At 48.9% G+C, this 17,484-nt stretch overlaps 1 protein-coding gene across 2 annotated transcripts; it reads right to left on the bottom strand.

Annotated features, from left to right (window-relative positions):
* Nucleotides 1-1,751: 1,751 nt before the first annotated feature.
* Nucleotides 1,752-10,171, bottom strand: NMB (neuromedin B). 2 transcript variants are annotated; one of them, XM_083587115.1, is made up of 4 exons: nucleotides 10,150-10,171; nucleotides 7,303-7,838; nucleotides 4,429-4,625; nucleotides 1,752-1,991 (listed from the first exon to the last, which is right to left on the bottom strand). In XM_083587115.1, the coding sequence occupies exons 2-4, from the start codon at nucleotides 7,433-7,435 to the stop codon at nucleotides 1,950-1,952; spliced, it is 372 nt and encodes a 123-aa protein (XP_083443241.1). In that variant the 5' UTR covers nucleotides 7,436-7,838; nucleotides 10,150-10,171; the 3' UTR covers nucleotides 1,752-1,949. The 2 variants fall into 2 exon arrangements, with proteins under 2 accessions (XP_083443241.1, XP_083443240.1); XM_083587114.1 differs by lacking the exon at nucleotides 10,150-10,171 and adding an exon at nucleotides 9,745-9,792.
* Nucleotides 10,172-17,484: the final 7,313 nt, after the last annotated feature.

Consider the following 17,484-nt stretch of genomic DNA (forward strand, 5'->3'; position numbering starts at 1 on the left):
GTCCCAGATTCAACCCCTGGAATTGGCAGTTAGGGCTGGGAACGCCCCCCTACCTAAAGCCTAGGAGAGCCACTGCCAGTCACAATAGACACCAGTGAGCTAGACGGTCCAATGATCTGATTTGGTATAAGGTACTGTAGCTTCCTTGGGACGCAGGTGGCGTTGTGGGTTAAAACATAGAACCTAGGACTTGCCAATCAGAAGGTCAGTGGTTCGAATCCCTGCGACGGGGTGAGCTCCCGTTGCTCGGTCCCTGCTCCTGCTAACCTAGCAGTTTGAAAGCACGTCAAAGTGCAAGTAGATAAATAGGTACCGCTCTGGTGGGAAGGTAAACAGTGTTTCCATGTGCTGCTCTGGTTCGCCAGAAGCGGCTTAGTCATGCTAGCCACATGACCCGGAAGCTGTACGTTGGCTCCCTTGGCCAATAAAGTGAGATGAGTGCCGCAACCCCAGAGTCGGTCACGACTGGACCTGATGGTCAGGGGTCCCTTTACCTTTACCTTTACCATACTGTAGCTTCCTATATTAGAAGGGAATAAAAGGTGGGAATGGCTCTGGCATTCAGTTATGATACACTGAGCCAAAGTGGAGCAGAAGCAAGAAGGAGAAGTGATCATTAGCCCTCCATACCTGAGAACATCATGGGAAACAGGAGAGACCTTGAGGGTCTCTTAGCTGCATGCATAGCAGGACTATTGAGGTACATTGCCAACCAAAGCGACAACTGACTTTGTTGCCTATTGTATATTACTCAAGCAGTAAAGCAGTGCAACGCTTATCAAATGATGCATATGCAAATAAAGAAATATTAGGACCTATTACTTTAAATATGGAAGTGCACACAGGAGCAGCTGGAATCTCGCATGGAAAACATCCACAAAGCACCCATTAGAGGTCTGCAATGCAGGTTAAGGGATTCGAGTGTAGAATTATTGGGGGGGGGTTAATCTGCTTACTTGCGCTGCATCATGGGATCTGAAAGCTGTTGTCAGCAAGCAGACCAATGACTCCTAGTTTCATGGCTGCAGAGGAGAAATATGAAAGATACCCTGACTGAGCAGGCACTGGCACAGATGGGTGAGGTACCTGAACCTACCCATCTGACCACCCACTGCCTGGGTCATTGGGCCATCTATGGTTCCATTGCTAGGGTTTGTCTTTCAAATAGGTGTCTCATGTCCTCCAGAAATGGCCCTTCTTTCCTCTACACACCAGTCCATTCTGTCCACAGCAGCTGTCAACAACTTAGAACAGACTGGTTGAAATGCAGTACAGTGGTACCTCGGGTTAAGAACTTAATTCGCTCTGGAGGTCTGTTCTTAACCTGAAACTGGTCTTAACCTGAAGCACCACTTTAGCTAATGGGGCCTCCCGCTGCCGCTGCACCGCTGCTGCATGATTTCTGTTCTCATCCTGAAGCAAAGTTCTTAACCCGAGGTAATATTTCTGGGTTAGCGGAGTCTGTAACCTGAAGCGTATGTAACCCGAGGTACCACTGTACTCTCTTTCGCAGATGTGAAACCTCTGTATCTCCTTGGACTGCAGCACCTATCAGTCCCAGAGAGCATAGCCAATAATTGGGGATGGTGAGTTGTAGCCCAATCACATCTGGTTCTCTATCCCTTTCTGAGCTAGTCCTTCTGTGGCTGCTTGCTTTCTGCTGCTGCACACAGTGATGCACTGCGGACTGAAAATAATCTTCTCACCTGTGCAAAGAGAGACATTTATTCATCATGCCTCCTCCACCAGCCGCTGCAGCACAAGGAAATGCCAGGAATTTTCTATACAGTCAATACTTGGTTCTTCAGAGGAAGGGGGGGGAGGTCAGTATTAGGATTACAGTTATAAATTTGATATTTTACACTACAATTCTTGATGCTTTCATTGGGAACAGCCCTTCAGGAGCTCCCTTTCCCCCAAGTCTGTGGTGTTTTCCTCAGTTCATCCATTTAAATGTATTTTGCCAGGTACTTTGTGAAGAAAGGTATTTCCTGTAACGAAAAACACAGGCATCAGTAGCTTACACTTCAACATAATAGAAAGCAAACTGGCCTTGCCCACTGATGAGAGAAAAGTATAGCTACGCCATCACCACCTTGGACATCTAAGGTGGGTTTTGCCCCCTCCTGGGCTGTGTGGGCTCCCTGACAAGCTCTGCTTATGGAAGGAAGTGACATGATCTCATCCGTTTAGTACGTCAGCCAATGTTGGAAGGATGACAGCCACCCTTCTGAGGCCTTCAGGTAAATAAAGGGTAAAATGACCCCTGACCGTTAGGTCCAATCGTGGACGGCTCTGGGGTTGCGGCGCTCATCTTGCCGTTTACCTTCCTGCTGGAGTGGTACCTATTTATCTACTTGCACTTTGACATGCTTTCGAACTGCTAGGTTGGCAGGAGCAGGGACCGAGCAATGGGAGCTCACCCCATTGCAGGGATTCGAACCTTTGACCTTCTGATCGGCAAGCCATAGGCTCAGTGGTTTTGACAACAGTGCCACCCGCGTCTTCAGGTAAATAGGTAAAGGTAAAGGGACCCCTGACCGTTAGGTCCAGTCACGAACGACTCTGGGGTTGCAGCGCTCATCTTGCTTTACTGGCCGAGGGAGCCGGCGTACAGCTTCTGGGTCATGTGGCCAGCATGACTAAGCCGCTTCTGGCGAACCAGAGTAGCGCATGGAAATGCTGTTTACCTTCCTGCCGGAGCAGTACCTATTTATCTACTTGCAGTTTGGCATGCTTTCGAACTGCTAGGTGGGCAGGAGCAGGGACCGAGCAACGGGAGCTCACCCCGTTGCAGGGATTTGAACCACCAACCTTCTGATCGGCAAGTCCTAGGCTCTGTGGTTTAACCCACAGCACCACCCACATGCCCTTCAGGTAAATAGATGACATCAAATTGTTGCACTGAAATGGGGTTTATTACATTAAGACCTTTACATTTATTATCTTAAGTGAACCTACGTAGACCAGAGAATGATGAGCAACAAGGATCTGGTGATCCCTGAGATCAGGCACCTGGGTGGGGTTCAGGACCTTGGAGAGCTCTCTAGCCCAAGCAGGAGATGTTGTGCAACAAAGCCAAACTGCATTAAAGGGAGAGGGGTTCTGGTACCAGCCCACAAGAAATAGCTGGAGGAACCTAGGAAGCACTGACTCCGCCCACCTGATAAACTTGGAAGAGGCAAGGATTTGGCCTGACAGTCAAATCCCCACTCTGGGATGCAATTAAATCCCAGTGTTTGCAACCAGTGCTTTTTTTCCTGGAGGGACGCAGGGGTACACGTACCCCTAAACATTCTGTAAATCTCTGTGCTTTTGTCCATTTACTGTATTTATTTTCCTTGATTTGAACTATAAAATGGTGATTTTCTTGAGTAAAAATGAGAGTACTCCTAAACACTTTTAAAGAAAAGACCACTGTCTGCAACACACAATGGTCTGAGCACAGTTAGCTAACTCAAACATGGGCCACATTTCACAGGCGGTCCTGTTTTCCAAAATGAGACTAGAATTAGTTCACTCTGCCTGACATTGGCTCTGGCTCCACCTGGTGCAGCAATCAAACTGCTAGCACATTTGCAAAGCTAGGCAGGGTCAGGTATGGCTTCAAAATGGATTGGGGGCCACAAGCTGAGGTTCCTGCATTGCGGGGGTTGGAGTAAATGACCCTTGGGTGTGGGATGTGAAACACAAGAGCAGCCAAGTACAACATTCCTCGAGTGAACATGTTTACACATGGGGAGGAATGTTTGTCAAGCCAGCAGGTAAACTTCCTGTTTCCTTCTGGGCTGGGACAGACTTCCTCTGCATGTGACTAGAGGTGGGTGTGGCCTCACCTGTGCAGGTAACGGCAAAAGCACAGGGCAGGGCAGCCATCTCTCTCTTTTTGACTGCATGCATAGAAGAAGCAACATCTGCTTAGCCAAAGATGCTCTCTTGGCTTCCAGCCAAGGGAGGACAGAGGGACTGTCTCCTTATGAGATAGTTTCCGGGTGTATGTTACTTTTCTAAGGTAAGTCTGCCTTCTGGGATCTGATTGTGAACAGAATGTGAGTAAACTTTTTTATACTTTTATAGAAGACTGTCGTGTCTTATCTTTTATAAGGGAATAAGGGGGAAATACCAGGTCAGTTATTATAGAGGCTTTAGCGAGCCTGAGCAAACGCATCCGCTGTGAGTTTAAAAGGGGGAATGTTACTCTGCTAAATTGTGAACTTGTTAACACAAGTTGGAAAGGCTATCATCAAACAATATATCCTCTCCTGCATCCCTGAACATTCCCACATTGGGGTCCCTTCCAACTCTACCATACTATGATCCTATCATTGCCTCTACTGTCATCCCCCTAGTCTTGTGTGCCATCAGTCCCACTGGGCACGAGCCACCACATTCGTTCCTTTCAGGACATCTAGGGAGGATGGTGCTCACCTGGTCATTGGGATCATGCTTCCCTCGGTTCTCCTCCAACAGCTTCTCTTGCAGGAGTATTTTAAGAAGTTCGCTCACCATGAGGTCTTTCATCCCCTCTCTGAAAGCCTTGGGGGTGCTGTTGGTCTCTGCACTTTCTAAGAATGCAGACTGGACATGAGGAGAGCTCAGCATACTCTTCTTCCCCATGAAATGCCCTGAAATGACACCAATTCTAGTCAGTACAGCGCTGGCCCAATTTTATTTTGAAGGAGGGCTTTTGTGCACGATGGTTTGAGGGGTCTCACCATTGCCAAATCCTCTTCCTTGCTGCTGTTGTCGGCCCATTGACTTGTTTTCTTCATTCGGGCTCAAACAGGGGTATGGGCATACCTAGGGTTCATCAAGCTGGGCCCTGCCAAAGGCACATGCCCGGGGTGTGTATGCAAAAATTATGCCTCTCCACTTTGCCTTAGAGTGGGGGCCATCCTTACCAAGCGTGCCAGGGGTGGAGGCACGCCAACACAGCTCCTTGTCAAGGGCACAAGGGAGCCTAGATACATCTCTGAACAGGGAGAATGGAACCAAGTGCCTAGAAATCTCCAAATGACAACTCCACACAATAACATTTTATTGCAGATCCCACCTTTTATTATATGCTATTGAAAATGGATTTTGTTGGATATCATGTGTGTGCTCTTTAAAAACAAATGAATAAATAAATAAATAAATAGCCCTGCCCTTAAAAAATCACCCCGTCTTTCCACTTTTCCAGGGAGCTTGTGGCCATCTCCTTACCAGAATGCAAATTTTCAGAGGAAGGAAGCACTTTTAAGTAACAATCAAGGTGGAGATATGGACTGCATGACCTGCCCTCTACCTCAACCGCCACACCATGGCAGCCCTGCAAGAGAAACTACGGGGTGTCATAAGGCACTATACTGTCTCCAATGCTATTTAACATTGACATGAAGCCATCAGGAGCAGTGAGGAGAAGATCTGGAGCAAGACGTCATCAGTACACTGATGATACCCAACTCCCATTTCTCAGTAACATCTGAACTGGGAACAGCTGAGCAGGTGCAGGACCAATGTTGGGGTGCAGTGAATAATATTATTCCTGGTGAGGAATAATAAAGTCTGCATCCTGACAGGCTGGAGTCTCTAGAAAAGTGGTTTCCAGACCCAGGAAGTCTGCAAGTTGCCTGCCTTGGGTTGAGTTGCTGTCCCTGACGCATTGGTGCAGTGCCTGGATTTAGCTGCCTCTGGAAGCGCAGGTGCCCTTGGTGGCTAAAGTACTTTCCCCCAACTTTGGCTTGTAGGACAGCTATGATTGTTTCTGGATCAGGACAGCTTGACCACAGTTGTCCATGCACTGGTAACCTGGAGACTGGATTCCTGTAATGCACTTTGTGCAATTGAGGTTGGTCTGGAAGTTTCAGCTGGTGCTGAATGCAGCAGCCAGATTGCTTAACGCCATCATGCAACCCTTTGTGGGATTTGCACCAGCTGCACACCTGCTACAAGGTCAAGTTCAAGGCTTAGTACTAGCTTGTAAGACCCTCTGCAGCTCAGGACCAGGTTACTCGAGAGACTGCATTATCCCTTATATATGCAGCAGATTGCTGCCGTCTGTGGCAGAGCTTCTCCTACAAGTTCCAGCGTGGTTTGTATCCTGCTTGGTAGGATACTGCCCTGAGACCTGCAGGTATAGGGTGGTATATAAATCGATCAAAATAAAATAAACTCAGAGCAGGGCAGTCAGTGTGGCTGCCATTAGCATTCCCATCAAGGCACAGCAGGTGCCCAGTACCCGCGCCTTTCCAGAAACAACGGAAGACATTTTTGTTCCAACAGCTGGATAAACAGGTCTGCGCCATGGGTATTTACTTCACAATACTTTTTAAAATTTATCTGTTATTTCCTGCATTGTTTTAAACTGTTTTTAGCTGTTCTCGTTGGTTTTTGTGTGTGTGTGTTTTTATCCCTTTGGGACATATGTGTGGAAGGTGATTAATAAACAAATTAATAAAGTTCCAAGCATCACCAGTGGTGAAATAATTGCTGCTCTGTTAATTTGTCCATCCTGGACAGAGAATGGATTTTCAACCTGATGACCCCTCCCTTGCTGCTGAAAGCATTGCTTCCTGACCCTCTGTGCATGGCTTTCCAAACGACCCCACACCCAAATCAAACTCAGCATTGCATTAAAGTCTTAAAAACAAAGCAAAGAGCAATGTATTGATCTGCCATTTAGTTAAAGGATACGGTGTTAAAATGCAGCACAAAAATCACCACCACCACTGTAACTTTCAGCCATAGAATCACAGTGTTGCAGGGCACTGCCTAACCAAATCCCATACAATTTTCCTTTTCTCGCCCCACAGAGTGACCTACCAGCTTCTTGGTGGCAGAAAGTGCCCCCAGGCTCACTTCATCCCACCCGCATTTCCACAGATCATTTAGACTACCCTTCCCCAACCTGGTGCCCTCCAGATGTTTCAGACAGAGGGAATCCAAAGGTGCCCTCGATGATGGAAGGAACTGGGCACATAACTGATCTAGCAGCACAGATTCTACCCACCCACCCCAAGCCCGCCCCATAACTTTATTATCTTTACACATACGAAAACATTAAACGTTAAAAGCTTCCCGATACAGGGCTGCCTTCAGATGTCGTCTAAAAGACGGACCCAGCTAAGGAGCACAATTTTGCAGCCTCTGCTCCAGTCCTTCTTGTCCCCCCCACCCCCCCACCCTCTCCGCACACACACGCAGCCTTTTTTCTGCCAGGATCTTTATTAACAAGCAAGCATTTCCCACCGTCTGCGTTGGGAAGCTGCCCCCTTGGCAGACCGCCCCCTCCAGCGCCACCGGGAGACGCAGGGGTCGTACCTGTAGCCCAGAGGTTTTCCCGGAGCCGGATGGGTCCGCCGAGCGAGGGCGAGACAGAAAAGGTGGCGAAAAGGAGCAGATAAGCCAAGCTCCCCACTTGTAGGATCCTGCTGGCGAATCCTGCCGCCGCCATGGCTCTCTTTCTGGGCAGCGAGCGGACTTCGACGGGCGGACGCGACGCCCTTGTCTCGCCTCCTCTGACCACTAGGTGGCTCCTCTCCTCCAAGCCTCTTTCCAAGCCTCTTCGCCCCGAGTGCGCTCCTGCTGTTTAAATAGCCCTGCCGTCGGGGCGGAGACTGGCGCGGGGGCATCGTCACCTTAGCAGCGCTCGTCCAGGGAGGGGTCGCCCTGGAACTGCCTTATCACGATTTTGCGGCCCAGCGGGACACTTGGGTGCCCCCGGGACGGTTTGGGGGCAGAAAAGAAGAAGGAATCGGGGCAAGCACGGATCCGAGGGCGATGGAAGAGCTTAAGCTTTGATCCGAGCCCACCTGCTCCCGGACCTATTTGGAGCGCCAGGGTCAATCCTGAACCACCTGAAATAACAGAAATGCAGTATCTCTGAGCATCTACAGAGTGCAGAGCGACTGGGTAGCCCTAGGAGACGGAAGGATGTGGTAAAAGCTGCCGTCAATTAAGTCACGAGAGCTTCCCCTACAAATGCCAGCGAGGCAGAACCCAGGCGAAAGCAGATGTCCTGGTGCACTGGCGAGCAAAGCGGCTTCCTCAATTCTGAGCAGGAGGCCGCACCCAGACACTTTCCTCTAGTCAAGTCCCATTGAATCCAGCAGGCTTACTTCCGAGTATAACCACGTGTGCATGCCAGGGTCAATCAAATGATGGCCATTGCTTGAACACTGGCAGGGTTGGGGGGATCGGGACCTTCCATGCCTGGGAGCCAGTTCCCAGGGGCTGAGGTCTCCCAAAGTTGATGGGCATTGTCATTCAAATGGTGTGTGCGCACCATGTCATGTGATCGTCGATTATGCGGGGCAGGGCTTACCTTAACCCCCCCCCCAATATTTTATTCAAGTTGGCAACCCTGCTTCTATGCAATTGGGCCATTCCCACGGTCCCACCTACCTATCGCAAACCTGCACTTCCATCTGTTTGAAAACTTTCAAGGGTTAAAAAAAAACCCCAGAAGCCTTACTTTTGGGGATTATAGGGGCAGAAATACCCGAAGGGTATAGAAATTTATTCATGTATGCGACTACAGTGGCAGGAATGTTACTTGCCCAAAAATGGAAAGAAGAAGAAGTCCCAGCAAAAGAAGAATGGATACAAAAACCTATGGAAGATGCAGAAATGGCGAAACTTATGGGGAAAATAAGAAATCAAGGTAACATGCTTTTTATAAAAGAATGGAAATGGTTTGTGGAATATTTACAAACTGTAAACAGGTAAGAACATTGGCAGGATTATTGTAATAACCCGCAGTTTCAAAAGTGTATACATTTAAAGTAGATGAGTAATTGAGCAAATTAAGTTACTTTGGCTTTGCAGAGAATATTAAAAATAAATTTAAGGAACCGCAGAAAGAGGGGGGAGGAAGTTGAGTTTTGAAATGTTAAAATGATTGTAAAATTATTGAAATGTATAAAACTGTGTGTGTGTGTGCGTGTGTGTGTGTGTAATTTCACGGATTCTTTGCAAAGCAGGCTTTGTGCGCTTAAGCCGAGAGAGCCCCGGGAGCACCCATTAGAGCCCCGTTAAATGGACATTCCTGTGTCTCCTGAAAGACCACCATATGTGTTGTGTCACATGCTTTCCTGGACTCAGGCTCTCACTCCAAATGCAGGACATCTTAGTTGGCAGGTATATCAAGGACAAAGTTGTAAAGTGAGACTTGATGGCAATGATGATAATAGCAGTGGCCATGGAGGATAAATTCCCAGGCAGGCCCGTCTGTTTTCCGCACCTCTTGCCGGCAGCAGCAGGAGAGGAGGAGACAACAGCAGAGCCGGTGGAACTGGGACTGTCATCCTGCTCAACCTTTGGGGCCGCCGCTCCCTCTGCAAGGAGGCGAAATGCGGGGCCACCCTCGGGCCCACCAACCGCGGATTAACAGCAGCTTCAGTGCCTTTTAAAAGTACCAGAAATGTAGTCTTCCAGCTGCGTCCTTTTCTTGGGCATTTGCATGTGGGTCCCCTGATGCAAATGTTGCAACATTGCAACACCTTGTTACACTGTGTGCAGACTTCTGGGGAGGGGAAGGGACTCAACAGTTGGATAGGAATTGGTGTGGGTTTTTTTGGAGGGGGGTGACTAAGAAGGGGGTTGCCAGTGTTGAGTTTGTATGTTTCTCCGCTAGTTGGTGGATGGGACTATAGCTTTGTTTATTGTTTGAGCATTTTTCTAATTTTTTAAAATTAATTTTAGGGGTGGACTGTGTTGTCTTTGTTTTCCCACTATGTCGTATGGAATATTAATGTATCATACGATTCTATGGCATACTGTATATCACGATGTCAGTCACTTGGAGACCCCTGTGTGACAAGAAATTAAAAAGTTTTCAGTAATAAATAAATGGACAGCTGCCCGGGGGAAGATGTTCCTCCCGCCGTGACCTCGACCGAGGAGTCCTGCACCCACCACAGGGAAAAATTCCGTTCTGGGACGCAGCATGTGCCCAAATGACAGGTGTCCATCCAACCTCTGCTTAGAAGTCTCCCATGGAGGCTCAGTCTAGGGACCCTGGAGGTGGCGGCGCGGAGAAGAGACTTGCGGGGTCTTTGCCGTCTCCTCCTCCCTGCTCGGGCCCGTCCCGTCGGGCAAAGGCAAAGGCGCTACGCGGCGAGCGCCCCTTTCTGCGCGGCCGTGAGTAGAGCTGCGCGGGAGATTTACAGTCTAAGCGGCGCCGTCTAAGCTGAGCGCAGAGCGGGCTGTGGGCCATCCAGGGCGGGGCGGCCCTCTTATATAGCGGCCGGGAGGGTCATGCAAATGAGGCGCTCGGCCCCGCCCCCGGCCCCTCCCTCCCCGACTGGCTCCGACGGGACGGGCGGCATTCCGGACAGACGCAGCAGCGACGGCGGTGCGCGGACTCTGGGGCGAGAGAGACGCGCAGGTGAGGAGGCAAAGGTGGTGGCAGGACAGGGAGGTGCAGGAAGAAGAGCCTTGTTCGAAGGGGAGGATCACAGATCTGCTGCCCCTGCAATGTAGACGGCCAGGCAGAGGTGCTTGTCAGGACAGGACTTTGGGGGCAGAACTCTAGGGGTGGACTGAGTCTGAGGGGCCCCAAAGCACAGCAGAGACTTAACACATAGGTTAAAGCAGTACACATGCCCATCTCAAGAAGAAGGGGGAGCCTGCGACTTAAGATTGCCCTCAGAAGCTGTTGCAGCCCACCCGCCACTTTCATGTTCACAATGCCCCGTCAAAATAAATGTTTAAAGTCCTCCTTGTGAGAGCAGACTTTTTATGCTGTGGTGGGGGAAATAACCCCCTGGTTTGTGTGTATTACTACGGTCCACACCATACAATCCTAGTGCGTGCAATGCACATTTACAGCACACATCTACCCCCCAAATAATCCTGGAAACAGTAGTTTGTTAATCATGCTGGAATTTTACCCTTAATGAGAGGGAAACGACAGGTCCCAGGATTCTTTGGAGGAAGGCAGGTGCTTTACAGGTGCGTTGAAGAACACCTTGTTTCTCATTCTGCCTTGCATCAGCAACAGCCACAACCTACGCAGAGGATGCCAGGTCTAGTTCTTTGGAGGGCTCCTGGCCCTGGGTCAGCCTAGGCCAGTAGCCTGCCTGGACTGACAGCAGCTCTCCAAGGTCTCAGGCAGAAGGTCTTGGCCATCCTTTCCACCTGAGATCCTTCAACCAGAAATACTACCAGCTTCACCTGGGACTTTTGTACCTGCAGAGTGCCAAGCACCCAGGCTGCACAATCATGAAAGGGCAGACTCCATACTGGGGATCCTTAGGAAAGGAATTGAAAACAAAACTGTCAGTATCATATGTCTGTGGTGTGGACACACTTCAAATACACTTGTTGTTGGCATCTGTCTGTCTCAGGAGACAATGGAGTGTGCCTCTGGGGGTGAACTCAAACCACTATGTTAGCATCACTGAAGTGACCTCCCTGGGTGCAAGCTTTAAAAAATCTTTTTTTAAAAAAACAACCAAACAAAAACTCTACTGACAGCGTGAAGACCTAGGAAGCCAAGATTGCATTATTCATGCCTTTATCTTGTTCGGCAAGCGGTGGTTCGTCAACTTTGGGGGGGATTTAGTGTCCAAGATTTCGGAGCATGCAGAGTACAGGCGAATGAGAAGCACCTACAGCATGGAGTTATTTGGTTGGTTATTTTTTTGCAGGGGTAGGTGGGCATTAGAGTGAACAGGGCCAGAGCCTAGAAAGGATTACAGTGAATATGTCTAAGGAACTGGGATTAACTGATACCAAGTACAGGTTGACCAAAGAAAGCACTGGCCTCGTATTCCCAGGGGAAATTACTGGATGCATCCAGGCATGTCTGATGAGATGCAAGAGGCTGTATTAGAGCAAAAGAAGCAGGAGATCGGTACATCCTATGCACTGGCAAAAACGTGGGGTGGATTTGCTTGAAGTGCCGAAGCGCAGCATTTTGCGTGCAAAAGGACAAAGTTCTGTTCTTTTGGGCATCTCCAGGTAGGGCTGGGAAAGACACCTGTCTGGAATCCCCAAAAAGGCACCAGTCCATGTAGGTAATACTGAGGAAAATAGACCAATGGTCTGGCTCAGTGCAAGTCGCGCTTTGCATGCCCAGTGATGTTCAAGAAGCTCAGTGGTCGGACATTTGCTTTGCATGTAGAAGGTCCCAGGTTAGTCTAGCTCTAGGTTGGACCAGGAAAGACCACAGTTCAGACCTGCACAGCTGCTGCCAGTCAGTGCAGATGATTCTGATCCAGATCTGAAACAGTATAAGGCTGCTACATACCACTTGAAACATGCCCCCATCTTCGTTAAATCAGACTTTGTTTCAGAGCATGGAGGAAAAGAAAGTCTCTGTGCGACTACAGCATGCCCAACCCTTGCTTGCCCAAGAGGTTTATATGAATAGGATGGTCATTACTGCTGGGAATGGTCAGTGTTCTACAGAGCACATGAGAAGACCCAGGATTAGAATTCTTTATTGATTTACTCCCACTTTCCCTCCAAGGAGTGCTAGGTCCTCTCCCCATTTTATCCTCACAATAACCCTGCGAGGTAGGTCAGGCTGAGAGGCTGTGATTGGCCCAAGGTCATCCCATGAGCTTCATGGCTGTGGGGATTTGAATGCCAGGCTCTCAGGCTCTTCTTATATTTTTATATTGTACCTGTGAGTGAAGGGACGCTGTGGGTTAACCCACAGAGCCTAGGACTTGCCGATCAGAAGGTTGGCGGTTTGAATGCCCGCGACGGGGTGAGCTCCCATTGCTTGGTCCCTGCTCCTGCCAACCTAGCAGTTTGAAAGCACGTCAAAGTGCAAGTAGATAAATAGGTACTACTCCAGCAGGAAGGTAAACGGCATTTCCGTGCGCTGCTCTGGTTTGCCAGAAGCGGCTTAGTCCTGCTGGCCACATGACCCGGAAGCTGTACGCCCTCAGCCAATAAAGCGAGATGAGCGCCGCAACCCCAGAGTGAGCCACGACTGGACCTAATGGTCAGGGGTCCCTTTACCTTTACCTGTGAGTGAAAGTATGGTTGGCATTTGGAGAAGACTGGAAGGAGGCTTCCATCTGTGTTCTGTGCAGGAAGACTATGAAACAAGTTGAGTGCCTTTCTATAGAGCACAGGAGGATCGGTCCAAGTATGATAAGCAGTCATTCATTGTTTCTGTTGTTTTGTTTTGTTTTAATTATGAGCAATAATCAGTTTCCTTTATGGTCTAATCCAAGGTTGGCAACACCACCTGACATCCTTGGGCACCTGCCCACGCCCACTGCCCTGGCAGGACATGCCCCATGCTTTTTAACCCTCTTGCACCCAGTCTGGCACTCACAGCAGTGCCAGGTGGCTGGATCTAGCCGTGCTTTGAATTTCCCACAATGCCCTTGGCCTCTAGCATCACCCTGGAGCATTGTGGGAAATTCAAAGGGCAGCTTTCGATGCTGTCAACGCAGCAAGTTCAGCCCCCCAGGGCCCAGTTGAGAGAGGAGGGAGTCCACCTGGGGATACTTTGCACAGGGCCAGACAAATCTGATGGAATCTAAGAACTGTGAAAGGACAGCTCAGATTTCTGAAGTATTATCTCTCACTGCCTGCCAAAGGTGAGCTACCCACTCGCTCTGATGTCTCTGTGTTTTTAAATGTCGATCCGATCAGCTATGGACATTGCTTTGGTCCCTAGAACTCATTCTGATGGATTTTTTCAGTAGTTGGAGATTTAATCTGCTCTTGCATTTCCCTTTTAAACAGTCTCCCATGCTGGGGTGGCCCGATAATGATCAGAAAGCTCAGAAGCCTCGTTTTTCATTTCTTAATATACAAAGCCTGAAAAATAATAATAAGCAAAATACACCCAAAGCTTGCATTTTGGAAGCAGAATTATATGATATAGAGGGAATCAAAATCTGCTTAATTTATGCTTATCAGAGAACTTGGATTTACATTAGCAAAGGACGTATCTAGGGTACCTCTGAAGCTAATATGGCCAATTTAGTAGCTGCCAGTTCATCACAAGAGAAGCTTCCATCTCAAGTGAAAGCAGAAATCAGGAGTAATGTTTGTAGCACAGGCAAGTAAACAATTGATCACTGGGTCTTGCAAGACACCCATGCACATTGCTCTGCAAAAGGTAGTCACCTGACATCATTGTGACCTCAGAGGAGTCACAGGTGGGTGGCCCAGTGCATTTGTCAAAGTCAGCCCCCCTGGACTGGGAAGATTAAGGATCCAGTTCCTCATGCCTCAGCTAGAGATTGCTCTGGCCCTTTTGACACACACAGTTTTCCTGCATTTAACATATCTGTGGTTCCTATGTGCTGCACACATTTTTACAGGCTTTACCTACCATTGCAGAATTATCATGCAATGGCTGCAATGCTGCTGGAACAGTATTTGAGGGAGAAAGTGTGCAACAGCCACACAGAAACCAGGGCTTCTTAAGGATGCCGGGAAGTAGATAGATAGAAGATTCACTTCACTCCTCCCTAAACCCTGCCTCTTTGCTAGCAAAGTCTGCTGTAGGCTTCTCGTTACAGTTAAATCCCATCCCACGGGACAAAAGAATCTTAATGCTTTTTTCCCTTGCTTTCTGGAAAAAAAAGTGCCATTCTTAGGCAATATTTGTGGGTGACACCTCTCTTCGCAGCAATTAGCTGTTGCCTACATGCAGAATATCAGCATCTGCACACAGTGTAACAAGGCGTTGATTAGCACATTTGCATCAGGGGACACACACACAAATGCCCAAGAAAAGGATGCAGCCAAAGGACCACATTTCTGGTACTTTTAAAAGGCATGGAAGCAAATTTAAGGACTATTAAAACACACACACATAACTTTTTAGCCTGCTTTTCAGACAAGTTGACTCCCTTACTCACCTGAAGACAGTGAATATTAAAGTGGCACTAAGGCTCATAGGAGGGACGCGGGTGGCGCTGTGGTCTAAACCACAGAGCCAAGGGCTTGTCGATCAGAAGGTCGGCAGTTCGAATCCCCGCAACGGAGTGAGCTCCCATTGCTCGGTCCCTGCTCCTGCCAACCTAGCAGTTCAAAAGCACGTCAAAGTGCAAGTAGATAAATAGGTACCGCTCCAGCGGGAAGGTAAATGGCATTTCCATGCACTGCTCTGGTTTGCCAGAAGCGGCTTAGTCATGCTGGCCACATGACCCGGAAGCTGTACGCCAGCTCCCTCGGCCAATAAAGCGAGATGAGCGCCGCAACCCCAGAGTCAGCCATGACTGGACCTAATGGTCAGGGGTCCCTTTACCTTTAAGGCTCATAGGACTATAGAAAGCTGCCTTACACTCCTTCAGACCCTTGTGTCCATCTAGCTAAGTATTGCCTGCACTGACTGGCAGCACCTCTCCAGGGTTTTAGACTGCCATGTCTCCCAGCGCTACCCGAAGATGCTAGGAATTGAACCTGTGACTTTCCACCTGCAATGCAGATGGTCTACGATGGAACTGCAGCCCACTGGCAAGAAAGTGGCGGTGGTGATCATCCTACATAAGGGGGAGGAACCTCTAGAAGTTGCTGAACTGCAACTCTCATCACCTCAGGCCATTGGCTATGCTTGTTGGAGCTGTTGGAAGCTGTAGTTCAGCAATCTCCGTAGGGCAAAAGGTTCCACACCCCTGTGGCTTCCACACAACCCCTGGCCTGTGGGCCTAATTCAGCCCAGAAGGCTGTCTCCCCCCAAACCATTCCCACCTGCCGCATACTGGACATTGTATGTGGACAGGCATAGCCATCAGGAACTCCCTAGTGCAGCCAGTGGGTCCTGCTTTCAGTGCAGATCAGGTGATGGATGTTGAGCCCCCTCAAAGAAGTCACCTCCACAGGGTGAAGGAGGATTTGGCACACCAACCAGACCCAGTTCCTCACCACTTGCCCACATATTAGGCAAACAGGGTTGTTGCATGCTATTCTTTCAGCCTCATCTGCCTCATTTTCAATCTGCAATAAGGGTCTAGCAGTAGACTAGGGTTGTTGTGAACCACTCTCAGCCTCAGCCTCCAACATGTAATAGCAGCAGTAGACTATGTTGTAGGGTTCTTGCAAGCTTCTCTCTCTCTGTCTCAGATGCTCCAAAACTAGTAATTTGGTGTTACTGGGCTGCATTGATGGCAGCATTGCATTTTGCAGTGCAGGGCCATTTTATATATACATATACAGTCGTACCTTGGAAGTTGAATGGAATCCATTCCGGAAGTCCGTTCGACTTCCAAAACGTTCAAAAACCAAATCGGGGCTTCTGATTGGCTGCAGCAAGCCCCGTCGGATGTTCGGCTTCCAAAAATAGTTTGCAAACTGGAACAGTCATTTCCAGGTTTGCGACGTTTGGGAGACAAAACGTTTGGGAACTAAGCTGTTTGAAAATCAAGGTACAACTGTACACACACACACAAACACACACACACACACACATGGGTCAAAAGATTTGCCCTTATCAGTAGTCCAAGATACAACATCAAATGTTTGGTGGCCAGCTGCAGGCTGACTTCAAAGTTATTTGGGGTAGTGTACCAAGGTTTTATCCTCATTTTATCTTCCCAGCAAACCTATGAAGCAAGTTAGGCTGAGATGTTGATGAAGTGCCAATTTTGTGACCAAGTGAGGAGTTATTTGAACTTCACTGCTCCTAACTGCTAGACCACACTGGCTTTCTTTCCGCTTCCAAATTGTACCACCTAAGGCAGGTGTGGGGAATGTTTGGCCCAACAGGTGCTGCCAAACTACAACTCCCATCAGCCCCAGCCAGCTTGGGCAATGGCCAGGGATGATGGGAGTTGTAGTTCAGCAGCATCTGAAGGGCCGCCAAAGGTTCCCCATCCCTGAGCAAAGATTAAAGATACCACTCCACCAAGGGTTTCAACCTGAAGCCAGGCTGGATTCCAGATTCACTGCAAAGTGACAGATGTGGGAATAATAGCACATTAGCTGGTGATGCGCACGCAAGCGACAAGCTAGCATGTTAGAAACTGCCAGAGGAGCTGGCGCCGTCACGGCTATGAGGATGCAATTGTGCTAAAGCACACACACGTCTTTGGTGACCTTTTCTAAAGGAGGTGTGATGCTGTTGGGGCAGGAGTCAAGTTACTAATGAGAAAGTGCCCTCTGCTCTTAGTGGGGAGCTACAAAGAGAAAAGCGACTCAGTGCATAAAATCACAGCATTTAGAGATCACGTACATAGCACGGAAGGCGATGCTACCTTCCCTCTGGTCACCTGGCTTCCTTACTGCGGCATCCCATAGATATTGACAGGCAGCCCTGCTTGGGACAGACATGCTGTGTGCTGACTTCTCTGCATCCCCACGCTTGCCATGCAAGCACAGCATCAATGAAACCGTGGGGGGAAAGGGGTCCTCCACATCTTTAGAATGCAGAGAATCAAGTCTCTGGGTAGTGCACAGTGAAGGCTCCAGAACGCAAGGGCTCCTTCTCTTTTCCTTCAAGTCCTGTCTCAGAACCCAGCTTTAGGAACACTGAAGATTGTTTTGTGCCAGGTCAGGCTCCTTGTCCATCTAGGCCAGGGATAT

Source organism: Podarcis filfolensis, assembly GCF_964270895.1.
Source record: "Podarcis filfolensis genome assembly, chromosome: 14".
In the NCBI taxonomy this organism is placed as follows: Eukaryota; Metazoa; Chordata; class Lepidosauria; order Squamata; family Lacertidae; genus Podarcis; species Podarcis filfolensis.

Bases quoted from the DNA above. Each gene is read 5' to 3' on its own strand.
- NMB (XM_083587115.1), bottom strand. From the start codon at position 7,435: ATGGCGGCGGCAGGATTCGCCAGCAGGATCCTACAAGTGGGGAGCTTG. The intron at 4,626-7,302 runs GTACGACCCCTG...GTGTCATTTCAG, and splicing joins GGAAAACCTCTGGGCTACAG to GGCATTTCATGGGGAAGAAG. The intron at 1,992-4,428 runs GTGAGCACCATC...TTTTCGTTACAG, and splicing joins AGCATGATCCCAATGACCAG to GAAATACCTTTCTTCACAAA.